At 39.5% G+C, this 17,599-nt stretch overlaps 1 protein-coding gene across 1 annotated transcript in view; it reads right to left on the bottom strand.

Annotated features, from left to right (window-relative positions):
- The window catches only part of Nptn (neuroplastin), a 67,101-nt gene extending 50,311 nt beyond the window's left edge, over window positions 1-16,790 (bottom strand). Inside the window, exon 1 of the mRNA XM_028774425.1 lies at window positions 16,503-16,790. Coding sequence (XP_028630258.1) covers window positions 16,503-16,593 — 91 coding nt within the window. The 5' untranslated portion in view covers window positions 16,594-16,790. The remainder of the gene's footprint in view (window positions 1-16,502) is intronic.
- Between the last annotated feature and the right edge of the window lie 809 nt (window positions 16,791-17,599).

Here is a 17,599-nt window from a genome sequence, read left to right as displayed (position 1 = left end):
ATTGTCTACAGAACAAGCTTTAAAAGCAACCACAACAAATTGAAAGGGTTTATTCCGACAAAAGGGAGAATGGTGAAATTCAGTATTCTACTTTAAAGTACTTGATGTTTCCCTGTTAGGTTCCATGTTGAATTTTTCATGTTTGCATTAATAATTTTTAGAAATCCAATAACCTTTTCCCTTTGTTTTGAAAAGTGAAATAATTCCATGTTGAAAGTTTGTTTCACCACTACTCAATGCAAGAGAGTTCATCCTTGCTGTCTGCTAATATTTCCAGTTAAGTCCATCTACTCTAAAAATGTAGCCTGGTGAAACTCTTGAGTTGCACAAGCTTGAGTTGGCAAGCTTGTGTATCTGGTTACCTAAAGCTCACCTATTACTGCCAAGCCTGTCAAGTTTTCCAGTGGTATTATTTCAAGAGTTTAAGACTTGATACAATTCTTGAGCTCTTTCAGTGACAAACAGATATTATGTTACAGAAGAGTAAGTGACACCTCACTACCACTAAAACACATTCCTTATACTCTTCCATTAGGGCTTTGAAAAAATGCTAAAATACACATATTTGCTACTGAAATACAAATGCTAAAGAACTCTTCACTCTGGTTATTTGTACAAGTATCACTCTGTAAACTCAAGTAGATTTTTCTTTTCTCTAATGCAAATAAGAATTTGCCCTTTTCTTCTTCCAGCTGTAAAATTGGATTACTCCCTAATATCACCCCCATCCCATAACTGAATTTTTCTATCTACCTGCCACTAATAGCAAACTATATGCTACATGGCAGACAGTTCACAGGCACAGTAGAGGATAACATCACAGGAAAACTCTAAAATTGACCAGCCTACAGACCATATTAGTACAACATAGTTCACAATATTTACTTCTAGTGATCTATCTGGAATTCTTTCTGCCTTGATGTTCTTAGTTCCATCAGGAATTAATTTTCTATGGGCCTAGGCCTCAAAGACTAGCTGAGCTGCTTCTGAGAAATATGAACATTATGATCCTATGGGAAATAAAAGATTAAAAAAAAATTAGAAAAATATTTACCAAAAAAGAAACCATTAAAAACCCATTAGAAAATAGAAAATAAATAGTGAAGTCTCAATGCCCAAACATTCCTGTTCAAAACACCAATGACAGAAACTCAACACCTGTTATAAGTATATAGTTCAATGTCACCTTCTACTCAAAACATCCAAAGAGGAAAACTCAATGTTTGTTACAGGTGTAAATACAATGTCTTCTTCTAGCTCCAACAATCAACTAAAATAAAAAATGTAACTCCAAGTACTTACCTAGAAACAACTGAAGATAACAAGAAAGAATCACTTAAGAATAGAAGGGGGAAATAAAATCAAAATTGGAAAAACAAGATGAAAAATACATTATAAAAATAAAGAGGTACATGGGACCTGGAGAGATGGCTCAGTGGTTAAGACTCTTTCAAAGGTCCTGAGTTCAATTCCCAGCACCCACATGGCAGTTCACAATTGTCTAATTCCATCTTCTTGTGTGCAGATGTACATGCAGACAAAGTACTCACATACACAAAAGACACAAATAAATTTTTAAAGAAAATAAGATATACATATGACTAAGACTCAAAATTCATGCTGTAGAAGAAACTGAGAACTAAGAAAACAAGGATAAAGGCTTTTATTGCTTTCATCATGTATCCTATTGTCTTATTTACTAAAGTAAAAGTTAAGGAAAAAAATCTGCTGTTAAGATTGGAGAACACAATAGCTACATGGGAAGTTGAAAGCCAGTCTAGTCTATATGAGACTCTACCAGGGGAACTAACATTCCTTATATTAGAATCTCAAATTTCCTTAGTAATTTCTATATAACACATATTAGCATTCAAAATAAATTTAAAAACAAAACAATTAAAAAAGCATTATCTGTGACAAAGAAAAATTTTATCAAGCACTATTCCTGTTGGATACTGTGTACTTTATGTATACAATATTATTTTTACTATCCTGTAAAAAGTGTACATTATTCCCTAATAAATGGCAGAAAAGAAGCTAAAAGAGTTTATAAGAGTTTATCAAAAATGAAAACTAAGTCTAACCTATACTTTTGATTCAAAGCAAGCACTTTCCAGTCTATCAAGTGACATCTGTGCTTTGACCCCAAGGTAAATGAATTTGCAATCTCTACTTCACTGCAGTTCATTAAGAGAATAAAGACAAGTAAACAGCAACCATCCTTGTCGTTCTGTTCCTAGAAAAGGGATAGCTGTTACAAGTGGCAGTGCAGGGGACTAAGTGCTATGCTTTTACATGTGTAGACTTAGAAAGACAGGAAAATAGTTATTCTCAATTGAAGTCACTCTGCCTTTTATAGTTTTCAGAAATTTGTAGGGCTTTTGTGGATTTTTTGTTTTTGTTTTTGTTTTTTTTTAACTGTGGACAGTGTCCAAGAATTCTCAATCTACCACAAAGTGGGAGAAAGCCTTACACAACAAAGAATTGTAGACAACTTTCAATGAAAGCCAAGGAAAAACCTGATAGGAGTCTAGAAGTTAATCTGTCTTAAATATAAGTATTCTTGCTTGGTTTTAATAATCACTCAATTTTCCAAGAACAAAATTTCTGTGTGAGGTGAGAGCGAGACTGGCTGTTACCCAGAACTATTCATCTTGTCTATTAAAAAAACACAACCCCCCATACAGCTGCAGACTCACAGCACAACTTTATCGGTCAGCACACATGTGATCACAATATTGGTTTCCTATATATGTATTTAAGAAGGATTTATCTAAATATATTAAGTTCTTTTCCCTCGTAGAATATCATATAGTGTGGAATTTTTATTCTATAGGTATAATAAAATGTTTATGAATTTTACTTCATGATTATAAAAGAGAATTGTACACAAACTAGCCATTTAAAAAAGAGAGAGAAATAAATGAGAAATATCTGAGACTTTACTTTTGTCTGTACCTGGGGGATAAAGGAATATGGGGAGAAAAATAACAAAGTATCTCTTGAACTACATTTAATTTAAAATAAGAGAAACAGACATACTTTGAAAGTTATGGAAATTCATATGGGCTGAGGTAGTGTATACCTTCAATCCCACCACTTGGGAGTCAAGACAGGTCTCTGTAAGCTCAATGTCAGCCTTTTTTTACATTGACATAGGAACTAAAGTGGAAAAAGGAAATTTCAGACTCCTACCAAGCCCAGTGTCTTTTCTACTCAAGCTCAGCACCTCACAGGTTGATCTTCTTGACAGAACCCTAACAGATTTCAAAGGGAAATGTGTAAGTTCAGCTGTGATTATGCTTCATGTTACACTTAATTTCACTCTTCCTGGGAAGTTAATGTTAACTCATTCCTATACTCACCATCCTCTTCCTGGCACCTAAAAGAATTGTAAGGGGGTAAGATCTCTTAAACTAAATACAGTGATACGCCACTACTCAAAAGACCTTATTAACAAAACTCTTAAGGGCTGGAGATACAGCTCAGTGAGAAAACAATTGTACAGCATGTGTAAGCCCTTAGTCTCAATGCCTAGCACCACAAAACGTCTCAGAAACCAAAGTTTCTAACTGTTGATTTTAACTGCAAACAGATTATATCCCTATTCTTTCAAGAGCTAACTCCTCTTTCTCTAGTTCTTTAGATCAGATGGTTATATTTCGGCAAGTAAAAATTACTCTGTACTTATCAGAAGGAAAGGGATGTGGCCAGCCGTTTCTTTCTGCAAAGTCAATAACATTATATAGCATGCTCCAACCTCTAAACAAAATGTAAAAAAGGACAAGCCTTGATCTCAGCCCCAGAAGCAGCCCTGTCACCTATTCAGGTAATATTATTCTAAATTATAAAGCATTTTAGGTAAGCAAAAGTAAGAACTAGTAGTAGAGCGTAGGTAAAGCTCAGTGGGGTCCCCTGCTTATCATCATGAAAAGTTTTAATTTTCACAGAATTTAAAAACAACTGTCAAACAAGGTAGCTGAAGAAAACACATACAGAACTAACATGTAACCCAAATAAATCCACATATCTAAGCTCTATTTTCTCAAAACATGGAATATAACATAATTTTGTCCATATTAATTTACTTTAGAAGGCTTTCTGTATAGGTTTTGGTTTCTGGTTTGGTGTTTGGTTTGGTGTTTGGTTTGGGGTTGGGTTTGGGGTTGGGTTTGGGGTGGGGGTGGGGTTTGGGGTTTGAGAGTCCCAGGTAGACCAGGCTGGCCTCTAACTCCATACATGTAAGTTGAGGATGGCCTTGATCTTCTAATCCTTCTGCTCCCACCTTACAACTGCTGAGACTACACACAGGACACATAGACAGACAAGACAGACAGACAGTCAGTCAGTGTCTCTGTCTCTCTGTGTCTGCCTCTCTCTCTCTCTCTCTCTCTCTCTCTCTCTCTCTCTCTCTCATTCCCGTCTCCAAGTTCAGAGCTAGCCTGACTACACAGTGAGACTATATCCATGCCCCTCCCCTGAAAAAGAAAAAAGACTTTCCACATTTAGCTAATACAATCTCTTCATTGTCTCTTTGAAAATTAGATCTAAATTGGCATCCAACATTATATCTGGCAATCCTCCACTCCAACAGGTAAATTCCTATCCCTACACAATTACAACACCAGCTCCTACTTCTCAAATACATGTAAAAAGGGTACTTCTTTTTTAGAACTAGAACCCAGAAGAATGTTGGCTAATAAAAGTACTATGAGTTCTCCTTTCAGACGGTGGAGCTTTCCTAATAGCAGTTTTGCCACACAAAAGAAAGACCTAATTCCTAACCACCAGAGGAAATTTTAGTAGATCGCAAATGAGGTTCAGTTAACTGGTTATGCTACTGTGCGTTCAACAATTTAGATTGTGTTTCTTGGTAACTGGAAAAAAAAAAAAAAAGAGTTGCTCATGAAGGTTATAAATAAAATCCTGTTTTGCTTACTACCAGTCTTCCTAAAAACTAATAAATTTTTATAGCTGCAGAACTTTAGAACTAGCAATGATTTATGACCCTTTACAATCTGAGTAAAGCCCATTTCATTTGATATTCATAGCTTTTATTTTTACTGTTCTCCGGCTGAGCTCTAAAACAAGCACTACCTGGAACAGGAGTTTTGCTTTGTTTTGCCCCTTCAAACATCTCTTTGCCCTACTTCTGATAAGTGCAAAAAACTCTATTCTGCTAGTTTCATTTAAAAAACCATCAAACGCTAAACCTCTGTTTTTCTTCCCCAAGCTCGAGGCCTTTGCTCTTTCACACAGCCCATCCATCTTTGGAGACTGCCTAATTCCCTGACTTCATTTCCACTGCTACCCTGAAGGTATTAATAGACAACCACATCCCCCAAGTGCTCCCTTTTCCTAAGTTAGCTTCTGAATCTTAAAACTACCACCAGTGTAGAATTATCCACACTCTCTCCTAAATGTGGACAGAAGGTATTCTTAATTATTTGTAGTTCAATCTTAATGAGAAAACAGTATCAATGTTATTATACAATCATTTATTATGTGGTCACTATGTTGCTTGTTTAAGGGTACTTCAATGACAGTTCACTGCCAGCTATCTGAAACCACTCTGTACTTGCTTTTTTCCAGGTAGCAGTTTCCTGGTTTGCATTAAGGCCATTCACTCATCTCCCTTGGTAAATGACTTGAGATACGGCATTAATGAATATAATTTCAGTGCTGAAACTGCTGTGCTATTTTTTTCTTACTGCCCTGTAATGATGCCCAAACTTGTTAAACTTGTATAATTTTAAAATATGAAGTTAAATGTAACACATTCCTTCAAATTATACATTGAAAGGCATTTCATTAACAGCTGCCAACAGAAGGAAGGACATCTTAATATATCCTACTAAGACATATTTCTCCCTATAAGTAGCAACACACAAAATGAAGAAAACTATCCTGCTCTTAAAACCTTTCATAAAAGATAATTCTTCACTAACAACTGGAAGTGTGCTTCCCAACCCCCTCCAACCCCTCAGCAGCAGCCCAGTGAGCACACAGCTCAGAAGATAGCAGTGCTTCCAGGTTTCCAGGTCTGCATTCAATCACTAACAAAAAGGCAGAGGCTCTAGAGAACAAAGACCACAATTCCTAATTTAAGGACAACTAAATATACTAGAAGAAAAAGTATTGTGACTTCACTTTACCACTACCCTCTCAGCCCCAGGTCCAAATAAGGGAGGGTGAAAACCCTATAGTCTGCCAGTAACATATATGTAAGAGTATATGCTAACAGTACTGATAAAATGCCTTGTGAAAATCACCAGATTCTTCGAAACTAAGATGACATACATCTTGGGATAATGGCTCAGCAGTTACAAGCACTTTGTGCTCTTGTACAGAACCCCAGCATCTCCATGGCAGCTCACAACTTTAAGTAACTTCAGGTCCAGTGAACTCCTTCTTCTGACCTCTGTATGTACCAGGCATGCATATTGTACACAGACATACATGCAAGTAAAATATACATAAACATAAAATAGAAAATCTTTAAAAATAAATGAAGTTATGAAGGGACATCCATGTAATCCCACCATTCGAGAAGCTAAGGCCACTGCCATGTTTGAGGCCTGCCTAAGTTACACAGCAACATTCTGGTCACTGTCCGAAAACAAAACAAAAAAAGCAAACAACTCACAAAGCTGAGTGGGAAAGCATATTTCTGTAACTCCAACAGAGGAGTAAGAAGTGAAAAGTTCCAAACCACTGTAATACGGGGGGGGGGGGGGCCCTCAAAAATAATTAGTTAATTAATTCTAAAATGGCTCCATATCTGAAAATATATTTTTGTTTTTTTGCATTAAAGAGTTTTATTTCATTTAAAACAGTGATTCTCAGCCTTCCTAAGGCTTTGATCCTTTAGTACAATTTCTCACGCTGTAGTGACCCCCAACCATAAAGTTACTTAATTACTATTTCAAAACTGTAATTCTGCTACTGTTATGAATTGTAATGTAAATATCTGGTATGTAGGATATCTGATATGTGACCCACAGGTTGTGAGCCACTAATTTAAAAAATCCAACATATAAAGCCAAATTAACCCCAAATTTACAACTACATTCAGAGATCTCCTAAATTAAATGACTGTTCAAAGTCACCTATCATCACTCTTTTCCCAAAGTTGTTTCTGAGGAAAAGCTGACATTACTGTAATATACTTATCTCAATAAAGGCTGACAGGCTTTTCCCTTCTGGACAAAGATAAAAACACCACAGAACCAGTTCTAGTGCTTTTCCCACACTAGGTACATGTAGCTATAAATTAACTTATGGTGCTGTACTTTGCTCCTATATTTATTCCAAATACTAGTGCTGGTCAACACTTTCTGTGACAGCACTTCAAAACTTCCCTCATTAGGTGTACATTAAAGGAAGTGGGTTTTTCACACCAGGGACAAACTACCACAAAGCAAAGGAACAACTTTCCTAGTTAATCAGCAACAGCACAAACCACCTCCTGTTTTCAGTTATGGCTTCATTTATATAAAGGAATGCAGGTTACCTTTTCTACATACATATTAAAATTAAAAAACTAAAAATTATACAAATTAAAAAATAAGTTTGTTACTTTATAGCTTGGATTTCATTTGATGTGGAGATAGTATGTCTAATGAATCCTAGAAATCACTTCAACAAAGAAAAGTATTAGTGGAATTCAGAAGGTCCTTCCTTCCTTCCTTCCTTCCTTCCTTCCTTCCTTCCTTCCTTCCTTCCTTCCTTCCAACACTCCCTTGGAGGACAGACGCTCCCGGGAGGGAAGGAGGGAGGGAGGGAGGGAGGGAGGCAGGGAGGGAGGCAGGGAGGGAGGGAGGGAAGGAGGGAGGGAGGATCCAACTGCATTAAGCAACGTTCCTAGCAGAGTTGCTCATCAATGAATGGACTGCTTGTCAAGTGTCACTGCAAGCATTCAAGGTGGAAAGACAACCTTGGAGAGAGGGACTACTGTGTTTCTTAAGAGCTTAGACTGAGATTCTAGAAAATTCCCTCAGGGAATTCAGAAGAGAATTCCTAAAAGGAAAGGGAAGCATATATATTCTATATTTTTAGAATCCCTCTTGAGTTTTCTTTCTTTAAAGGTGCAATAGAAAATATAGTCTACAGCTTTTAAAATACATGTTTCCCTTCTATCACTATCTTGGGAAGGGTTCATTATGGTTTCTTTTTATTATAAAGAAAAGATGGAGATTACATTTATAATTTTGTAAATTTTCAGAAAAAATGTTTAAGATCTAGTAGTCAATGCCCTAGAATTTTTTTTATTTATTTATTTTTTTAAGGTTTTTCGAGACAGGGTTTCTCTTGTAGCCCTGGCTGTCCTGGAACTCACTCTGTAGACCAGGCTGGCCTCGAACTCAGAAATCCACCTGCCTCTGCCTCCCAAGTGCTGGGATTAAAGGCGTGCACCACCACCGCCCAGCTGAAACTTTATATTTTTAAGTAATATGCACATATATAAATACATTATTCATTAAAACAACTCACATTTGTTTTTCATTATACTCTAAAATATATTAGTAATCCTGATGTACTGAAAGAATACAAGAAAATACAGTATTCAAGCAGTCACTATTTCTACTAAGACTAGTTTCAAACTGTCATAGCCTAATAGTGAACCGTTAAATCAACTGAGGTGGTCCCTATAATTTTTTTACTTCACCAGATGTTAAATATACTGCAGTAGCTGTGAACTTTATTATACTAGTTATGTGAGTCCATGCGTTGTGGGGAGGAGGCACGCACGTGTGCCACAGTGTACATTAGGTGGAGGTCAAAGAACAGCTTGCAGGAGGTTGGTTCTGGGAATTGAACTTAGATTACCAGGCTAGGTAGCAAGCAATTTTACCCACTGAGCCATCTTATTGGCCTAATAAACTATTCTTCCATCTGAGTCACACACACACACACGTGGGCACACACACACACACACACACACACATATGCGTGCGCACGTTTTGAAGAAGAGTTCTGCTATGTAACCTAGTCTAGTCTTAAACTCTTTTCCTTCCTGTTTCAACCTCCTGGGTTCTGGGATTACAAACATACCAACCTGTCTGCCAAGAGTAATTTTTACAATCTTAAAAGTTATTTCAACATTTGTGAATCAAATACACTGTTGTACTTCACATTAACTCCTTCACAGAGTACATTTTAGATCATGAAAAATTCTAGTTTGTAACGCAGAAATTGCACTTATTACGTTATTTTCAGCTAATAAACAACAAAGATACAGCTGACAGCTCCTGAAACTCGATGACTAGTATATAGGAGGCTACATGAGATCTTTGGCTTTGGTTTGTTTGTTGGGTTGACTTTGATCTTTCGAACCCAGGCTGGTCTCCAATTTGTTATGTAGCCAAGGATGATGTTAAGACTCCTGATCTTCCAGCCTCCATTTCCCAGTTACTAAAGTTACAGGCATGTGCCAGCCACCACATGTAGTTTATGTACTACATGTTTACAATTCTAACAAAAATGGAAAAGAAGAAATGGACACAACAAGCATGAGAAGTAAGCCCATAAACTGTGGTTTAGTTTGCACAGGCATGATGTCTTAGTGGGTAAAGGTACTTGTGACAAGCCTGATGGCCCAAATTCAATCCTGGAAACCCACTTGGTGAAAGGAAAGAATCAATTTCTACAAGCTGTTTTCTGACCTCAAGGCATATATACTGAAGTGCATGGAGTGTCCATATAGGCACTTTATACAGATATACATGTGTGCATGCACATCAAATTTTTTTTATTTTATGTGTTGTTTCTAGTAACTTCCTCAGATTTAATTTGGGGTGTATTTTAGATATATAGTTAAAGTAAGTCATATACAGAAACAAATTTCCTCAAAGGATAACATTTAAAAAGTAATAATAGTTAAGTGATATTTCATTATCTCTTCATTAATCAGTGTTCAACAGAAAAGAATACAAATACCTACCTGGCAAGAATGTTCATTTCTCAATTGTTTTTAATTCACACTGGCAATTTCTGCACTGAGCTGCAATCTCTATAACTGTTACTGTCCTGTCTTCCTTAAAACAAGAACTGTAAGTACTGTTTGAAGTACACTTAGAGAAAGTCAAATTTCAAAACAGTACATGTCTTAACATTTATCACCATCCCTAAAGTAGGTTTCTAAGAGCTTATAGAAACAGAAACTTACAAAGACCCATTGGAGGCAGAACCTACACTGGGTCTAAAAACTAAGTCATTTTTAGAACTGCTTTGAAAACAGCTGAGATCCCATCAAACCCACCCATCTAAAAAATATGGCAGGGAAGGAAAGAAGAGTCAATAATATTAACCCACTCCTGCACTGGGCCTGGTCAGCATTCTACCAGGAAAGGTCTGAAGCTATTGACATGTATATTAAGTTTAATCATTTTTGAAATAAGAGGAAACACTTGAATGTGATTAAAACTGTTGATGTGGGCTGGAGAGATGGCTCAATGGTTAAGAACACTGACTGCTCCTCCAGAGGTCCTGAGTTCAATTCCCAGCATCCACATGGTGGCTCACAGCCATCTGTAATGGGACCCGATGCCCTCTTCTGGTGTGTCTGAAGATAGCTACAGTGTACTCATGTGCATAAAATAAATAAAGATTTTTTAAAAAGTCTTCAAAGGCCTTACAAGTGAGTTTTAAAATGCACTATCTAAGGCTAAAATCAAACTCTACAATGTCATCTGGACATTTATGTAAAGTATCAAAGTCAAGCCACTCACAGGAAGTGCTTTTGCACCACTTTTACAATTTTGATGTCTCAATTTATTTAAAAGTCCCTACAATATTTTTTAAAGATTTAATATTATTTTTAATTATGTGTCTACATGTGTATGTGCACACAAGTACAAGTAACCATGGAAACCAAAGGTTTTTGGATCCCTTAGAGCTGGAGTCAGAAGCAGCTAGGAGCTACCGTCATCCTCTGGAAGAACAGCCTGCGCTCTTAACCCTGAAAGCCACTCCTCTCCCCATCCTACTGTTCTCTCTAGCAGCCTCTGTCCCTCCAGACACTTCTCAGACAGAGAGCCATCCAGCCATTCCGCATCTGAGTACTCAGCTTCTTCCATGTCATAGTACAGCCCTTTGGCTTTCCCTTTCCCTTACAACATCATTCATTATGTTTGATCCTGTCCAGACTGTGCTCTTGTTGTAAACAGTGAGTTAGGAGAGAATGAGTTAAACAACAGAAATCATTTCACAAAATCCATTTTCTAAAGCTTCTCTGTATAATTTTATTATCAAACTATCAAACTTTTACTGAATACCTTCTGTATGGTATTCAACGGTCACTCGTTTTCCCAATTATTTCATTTTAACAGGTTACAGTACCCTATCTTCTTCCCAAAGCATAAAAAAAAAAATCTTTACACATCTTAGCACTCAGGAGGGTAAGGTATGAGGTTAATCTAAGTGCAAGGTAAGGAGCTGCTCAGCAAAAACCTGTCTCAAAAAATAGATATATAATATAAAAATAAAACAAAGGAGGAAACAAACATTTTCGTTCTAAAAGACATTTTAATTAAAAACATGCAAACTCACAGAGCACCTTTGTAAGTCACCTTTGCCATCAAATCACCACTTCAATCCCCGAATCTACATGGTAGAAGATAACTGTGAGGTTTGTCCTCAAATCACCACTTCAATCCCCGAATCTACATGGTAGAAGATACCGTGAGGTTTGTCCTCTGACTTGCAAAGGTATACCAAGAAATGAACACCTATTCACAAATGGCACAGAAACACATACACGCAGGTAAATAAGTGTGAGAAATTTTTGAATAACAAATAAGATCAAGAGGTAGAACACTTGCCTAACATCTGAGAAGCCCTAAAATTAATCTTAGCACAGAAAAAATATTTTTAATAAAATTAAAATTATAGTACAGTAGCATGTTACCTTAGAGCAATGATTCTCAACCTGCCTAATGCTGTGACCCCTTAATACAGTTCCTCATGTTGTGCTGACCCCTCAACCATAAGCTTATTTTTGTTGCTACTTCATAACTGTAATTTTGCTACTATTATGAATAATAATATAAATATTTGATATACAGGATATCCAATATGTGACTTCCCTGGGAAAAGGGTTGTTTGATCAGTTGCAACCCACAAACCACTGCCTTAGAGTCTACAAGAAAATGTTTTACAGCAAGACGATACTGAAAAAGCAAAAAATTTCTTGTATACAATGAAAACAAATCTTTTTTTTTTTTTTTTTTTTTTTTGGTTTTTCAAGACAGGGTTTCTCTGTGTAGCCCTGGCTGTCCTGGAACTCACTCTGTGGACCAGGCTGGCCTCGAACTCAGAAATCCGCCTGCCTCTGCCTCCCAAGTGCTGGGATTAAAGGCATGAGCCGCCACCACCACCTGGCTGAAAACAAATCTTAATTTGTGGCAAGTAAATTAGCTGTGAAACACATCTCTACTTAAAAGTTTTTTCTTTCAATTTTTGTTAATCTTTGGCAAAACTCAGATGTCAAGCTCTGTTTACGTGTGTGTGTGTATATATATATATATATACACACACACACACATACACACACACAAATCTGTCTTTCAACATGGACTCAGTAACTATAAAACAAGCCAAGAAATAGATTCTATTGTAGTCAAATGGCCTTTTTTATTAGACCCCTGAGAAATGTGTGCAAAGAGATTAAAGACAGTCTCCTTAGGAAACACTTTATTCAAAGGTAGGTTCCTTATTCTAGTCAAATAATATTTTAGTTATGTTTAAGTCTGTTGCTTGACATTTTGTCATACATGTGTGCCATGGTTATCACTTTTATCTTTCTGATACTCATTTTAGTTCACTCTAGGAAGACAGTCTAAAGCAAACTGCCAAACAAATGAAGCAAACAGCACTTGACAAAAAGATTCATGACTCACCTAGTGCAGATACTAGCACTGTTGCGAGCATAAAGTTCCCAGCTATCTAGAATCACCTGAGCAAAGCTGCCTCTCCAAACACAGCTGTTGACAATAAAAGCTCCTTAGACTTCTCTCACTTGCCCCACAGTGTTGTCCAGTTTGGTAAGTTTTAGGATGAACTTATTACATTTTTACATTCCATCCCACATTCAGCTACATCTGTAAAACTCTTGAATATTTTCCAGGTACTACATTCTACTTCTCTTACAACAGTATTCTATAAAAAGGCAGCACCTGACCCTTATGAAAATGTACTCCTTTGTGGGCATGGTCAGGAGAAAAGAATGCCATGAAATCTCCCAATCAAACAGAATATGAACTTCCTCACCAGAATTTCAATTGCAGCAACATGGTTGGCACAAACCATGGTCTCTGTAAGGGACCTTCAAATGACCTATTTACTTGTATTCATGATGACAGAAGCTTTAGTAAGTGTTTAATACATATAAGAAGAAAAGCAATCATGCTAGGTCTTACGGATAATAATTATGGCTAAAACTGAGACTTGTAATATTATCACAATGAAATCCAACTAGACTCATTTCCTCATTTAATCCTTAAATCATCCCTATGAGACTAACACTGTAATCCCCATTTCACAGGCCAAACTAAGGCTTGCCTTACTCAAGGTCACTTAGCTGTAGAGAATTAGAATTCAAACCCAGTTCTCGGAAAGATAAAGCTCAATGGTAGCATGCTTGCCTAGTATGTACAAAGGTTTGAGCCCTAATACCCCTACACACACACACACACACCTCTCTCTCTGCGCATACACACACACACCCCTCTCTCTCTATACACACACACACACACCTCTCTCTGCACACACACATATACATAAATATATACAAAAAAACAGAACACCAGCTCTATCTGTGTCCAAAGCCTGAGGTCTGTATCACATTACACTGCTTGGTTTAATGTTCAATTTTAACCTAAAACCTTTGAATATCTTAAAAATTTTGACTTGGTGGTGGGTGATATATACAAAAACAACTAAGGGTTTTAGAGTTTTATAAGAAACTGTGATTAGTCTGAATATTTATATGGGAAATAAAATGTACTTGAATCCCTATTAGGTAATGGGTCTGATTCCTTTTGGAGTTAAAAAGAGATGCTGCTGGCCATCTATATCAAATTCTTCACTTAAGGAATAACGAAAAGAGAAGCCTTTTCAAAAACTTCTTCATGCCTAAAACTGCCACATTTTCAATCCAGAAACAGCGACTCTACAACTTATTTTCCAAAGCATTATTTTTATAATCAGTATGTCTAACATTTATATATTATGTGGAACATATTTCTTTCTAAATCGCTGTAGAAAAAAGTAAAAACACTTGAGGACACAAAATCTGACTATTACAGGACCAGAATCAACAGAAAACTTAAATATTATAACTGAGACAGTTGCAGAAGGCTTTAAAATGGCATCCTTAACCGTATAAACTCAGAAGCAACCATTTCTGTCTTGAATTAAAGTTACATTCGTTTAGCTCAACTATGGGTCCACAGTCACTTTACTAGCCCTGTCACGTGACGAAATCCAAGCTCATCTCAGGGAAGGCTGTACTATGCTGTATTTAGAACACGTTATCAACAAGAGCAGATGAGTCTGTAGGCCTATCCAAAAACCTTGCCTTAGTTGCTAAGAAACTACAATTTACCATATTATAAATTATCAAAAACAACTTATGCCAGCAGAAATGAAGTATCTAAGATCAAGAATCTCTCACCTATAGTGCAAAATAAAACTATGCTATCTTCACAAATAACTGAAATCAGGATTAAATTCACATTGTTATTACATCTATGATAAATGATTAACAGACAGATACATACATGCATACATACATTCATACATACATACATACCAAGCATAGAGTCAGCAAGCTAACTTCACCCTTTACCTTCCATAGTTTCATACTTAAAGGAAAAGGGGATGAAAGTGTCCAGATCCTTAGGATATTCAATATAAGAAACAAATGCTTCCTTTCTGACTCATGCAGTAATAAAGCCATAGGGCATAAAATTCCCTTGTAGAATTTGATAAAGTGACTTTTTATCCAATACCAAATGTGATCCATTTTCACTGTATCCTCTAGCATTTTAAGCTCGGTTTGTCCTCAAAATACTAAACTCCACTGGCTCTGACTGACTTTGTTTTAATGAAAGCCATTTCAATTCCAGACACGTACAATTTTAATTGTTTTAGCATAACAACAAAGAAGTTCGGAGATTAAAACTAATGTATGGCTCCCTATCCCTAACCAACTTCTCATTAATTTTTTTCACGTTGAAAAAAAGAAATCTTTAAACCTCCTAATAAGTTGTTTCCACAATAGCTGAATTAGGTTCATTTTAGGTTTGTATCTGACTGATTGGTTCAACAACGGACTACGACAATGCCGTCCAGCAGAACCTGTCATGTTTAGCTTCCCCCCCTCATCCTATCTTTCACCATCTTCTCTAAAAAGCTTCAGTTCAAAACCCAATCCTCTCACTTCCACTGCACCTTAAACACATCCCAGAGGCCACATTCATATTCCTCAGAAATAACATCTCTGCAGTCTTGAAACTTTTAGTCCTAAAAGCCCACTTCCCCCATCTCCTGCCACCCTCTCTGACTGCCCTCAATCCCACCACTGCAGATGTGGCGGTGTCCCAGCCCTCCCCAAAGGCCGAACTAACACCATACAGCATTTGTCACAACTGGTCCCCTCCCTAATGTATCCGCCGCGCTACAAAGCAACATTACACCCCCGACTTCCTGCATTTTACTCTCTTCCCTTATTTTTCGTCTTCCCCCCGCTCCCACCACTATACCCAGGCACCCTTTACTTCCCTGATCTCTCCTCTACCACCGTTTTAAAGCGTTCCCCGCATCCTCTGCTCATTTTCCTCTCCTTATTTAGAAACTCCCTTTTGCTTTCCCAACCGCTACCCTAGAATGCCCAGCACACTCCACCCTCTTTGGCAAAACCCAGCCCTCTTCCCCCAGCTCGTTTGGAGACACTGCTGCCTCTCTCTTCCAGGTCCCCCTACTGCAGTCAACCCACTCCATCATCTTTCCGCCCACCTTCCCTCTACCCCCAAATCTCTCACCAACCCCTCTCCTTAAGAGACTCAAGCAGTCGGCTGTCCCCAGGTATCCTACGTGATCCTTTCGATCCCAGCTCCCCCCCCTCCTCCCATTTTGCAGAATGTCACCCGGGATCCAGGGCCCCAGTAGAATCCCGGGTGTCAGCGCCCGCGGAGCCCGGTTCTCTCGCCGACACCACCCCACCGCCAGCTCGGACTCGAACGCCTGTCTCCCGCCGCTTTCGACAGAGCCGCCCCCGCTACTCCAGTTCCCGATGCGCGAAGAGCCCCACGCCGCGGACCTGTCTACGAGAACCCCGGGCTCGCACCAAAGCGACGCCTCCACCTCTCAACCAGGCACCTCCTCGCCTCAGCCCGGCCGCCCGCTGCCGGCTCCGGCATCCCCCTCAGGCCTGGGCCCGGCCCCTCTGGTTGCCGGAGCCGGGCGCCCCCGCCCGACCCGCCCCCGGCCCCTCGGCTTACCGTTCTGAGCAGCGCCTGGCCCTGGGAGGAGCGAGCCAGAGACCAGCAAGAGCGAGAGAGCCAGGGCGCCGGGGAGCGACGAGCCCGACATCCTCCCTAGCCGGAGAGCGCGCAGCGAATGGGCCGGGGCCGGGGCCGGGGCCGGGGAAGGGAGGGGAGGGAGGGAGGGGGCGGGCGAGCGCGCGAGGGAGTGAACGAGGGAGGCAGCCGCGGCCGAGCTCCGTCCTTCCCCGTCCTCCTCCTACCGCCGCAGCGTCCAAGCCTCGCGAGACCTCCGCTGGCGGCCGTGGGCGGCCCAGGAGCGCCGGCGGCAAGGCTCGCGAGAAGAGGCCCTCGCCCGTAGTCCCCGCCCCTGCGGAGGCTGATTGGCCTAGCGCAAGGGAGGTCACGTGCGACAGGCGCTTCTGGCCACGTGATGGGGCGGGGCGTGGACTCCGCCCGCTCCCTCTCCCACGGGGGAGGACGGCAGAGTACAGTTTTCCTTTCCGTGGCGTCCTAGCGCCCATAAATTAGAGGAAGCATTGAGAAAACAATGTCTCTCCGCCACCCATCCTGCCTTTCGTGCGGTACGGCTCTGAAGCTTCAGAAATGGATACACTTTGACCCTGCTTTTTAAGCTTCCTATTATTGCCTCTTATCAAAAACCTGCTCTTCTTCTGGACTTCGACCAGAGACCGCTAGAGGTATCTGGCCACAACCTCCCCGCCTCGTGGTTTTTTTCCCTCCCAGGCAGTGTTACGATCGCTGTGCTATCCCGCACGGACATCTGTTCCCTCAGCCTTCAAGTGTCCTCCTTTTCCTCTCTACCTGTGCCCTCCCCACCCCCGCCCCTCTTTGGCCTTATTTTAGCTTCGCAAGCTCTGAGGGCCTGAAGAACTAGCCTATGCAGGCCCGTAGATGCAGTTCTACAAGAAAGTCACAACATGCCCAGTAATAGACAACATCTCCTGTAGAGAGAACCCATGAAAAAATACTTTCCATTCAGTTCACGGTTCACCCTAGTGTATCAGAGGTTAAGGAAGAGTCAAGTGACCCATAGGAAAGGGGCCATCAAAAAAGGAGCTTAGCCATGCTGCATGGAAATTTGAGAAACGCCT

The sequence above is a fragment of the Grammomys surdaster genome, unplaced genomic scaffold, assembly GCF_004785775.1.
Source record: "Grammomys surdaster isolate TR1022 unplaced genomic scaffold, NIH_TR_1.0 241, whole genome shotgun sequence".
In the NCBI taxonomy this organism is placed as follows: domain Eukaryota; kingdom Metazoa; phylum Chordata; class Mammalia; order Rodentia; family Muridae; genus Grammomys; species Grammomys surdaster.
Note: the sequence above shows the minus strand (reverse complement) of the source record. Positions and strands in the feature narration are given on the sequence as shown.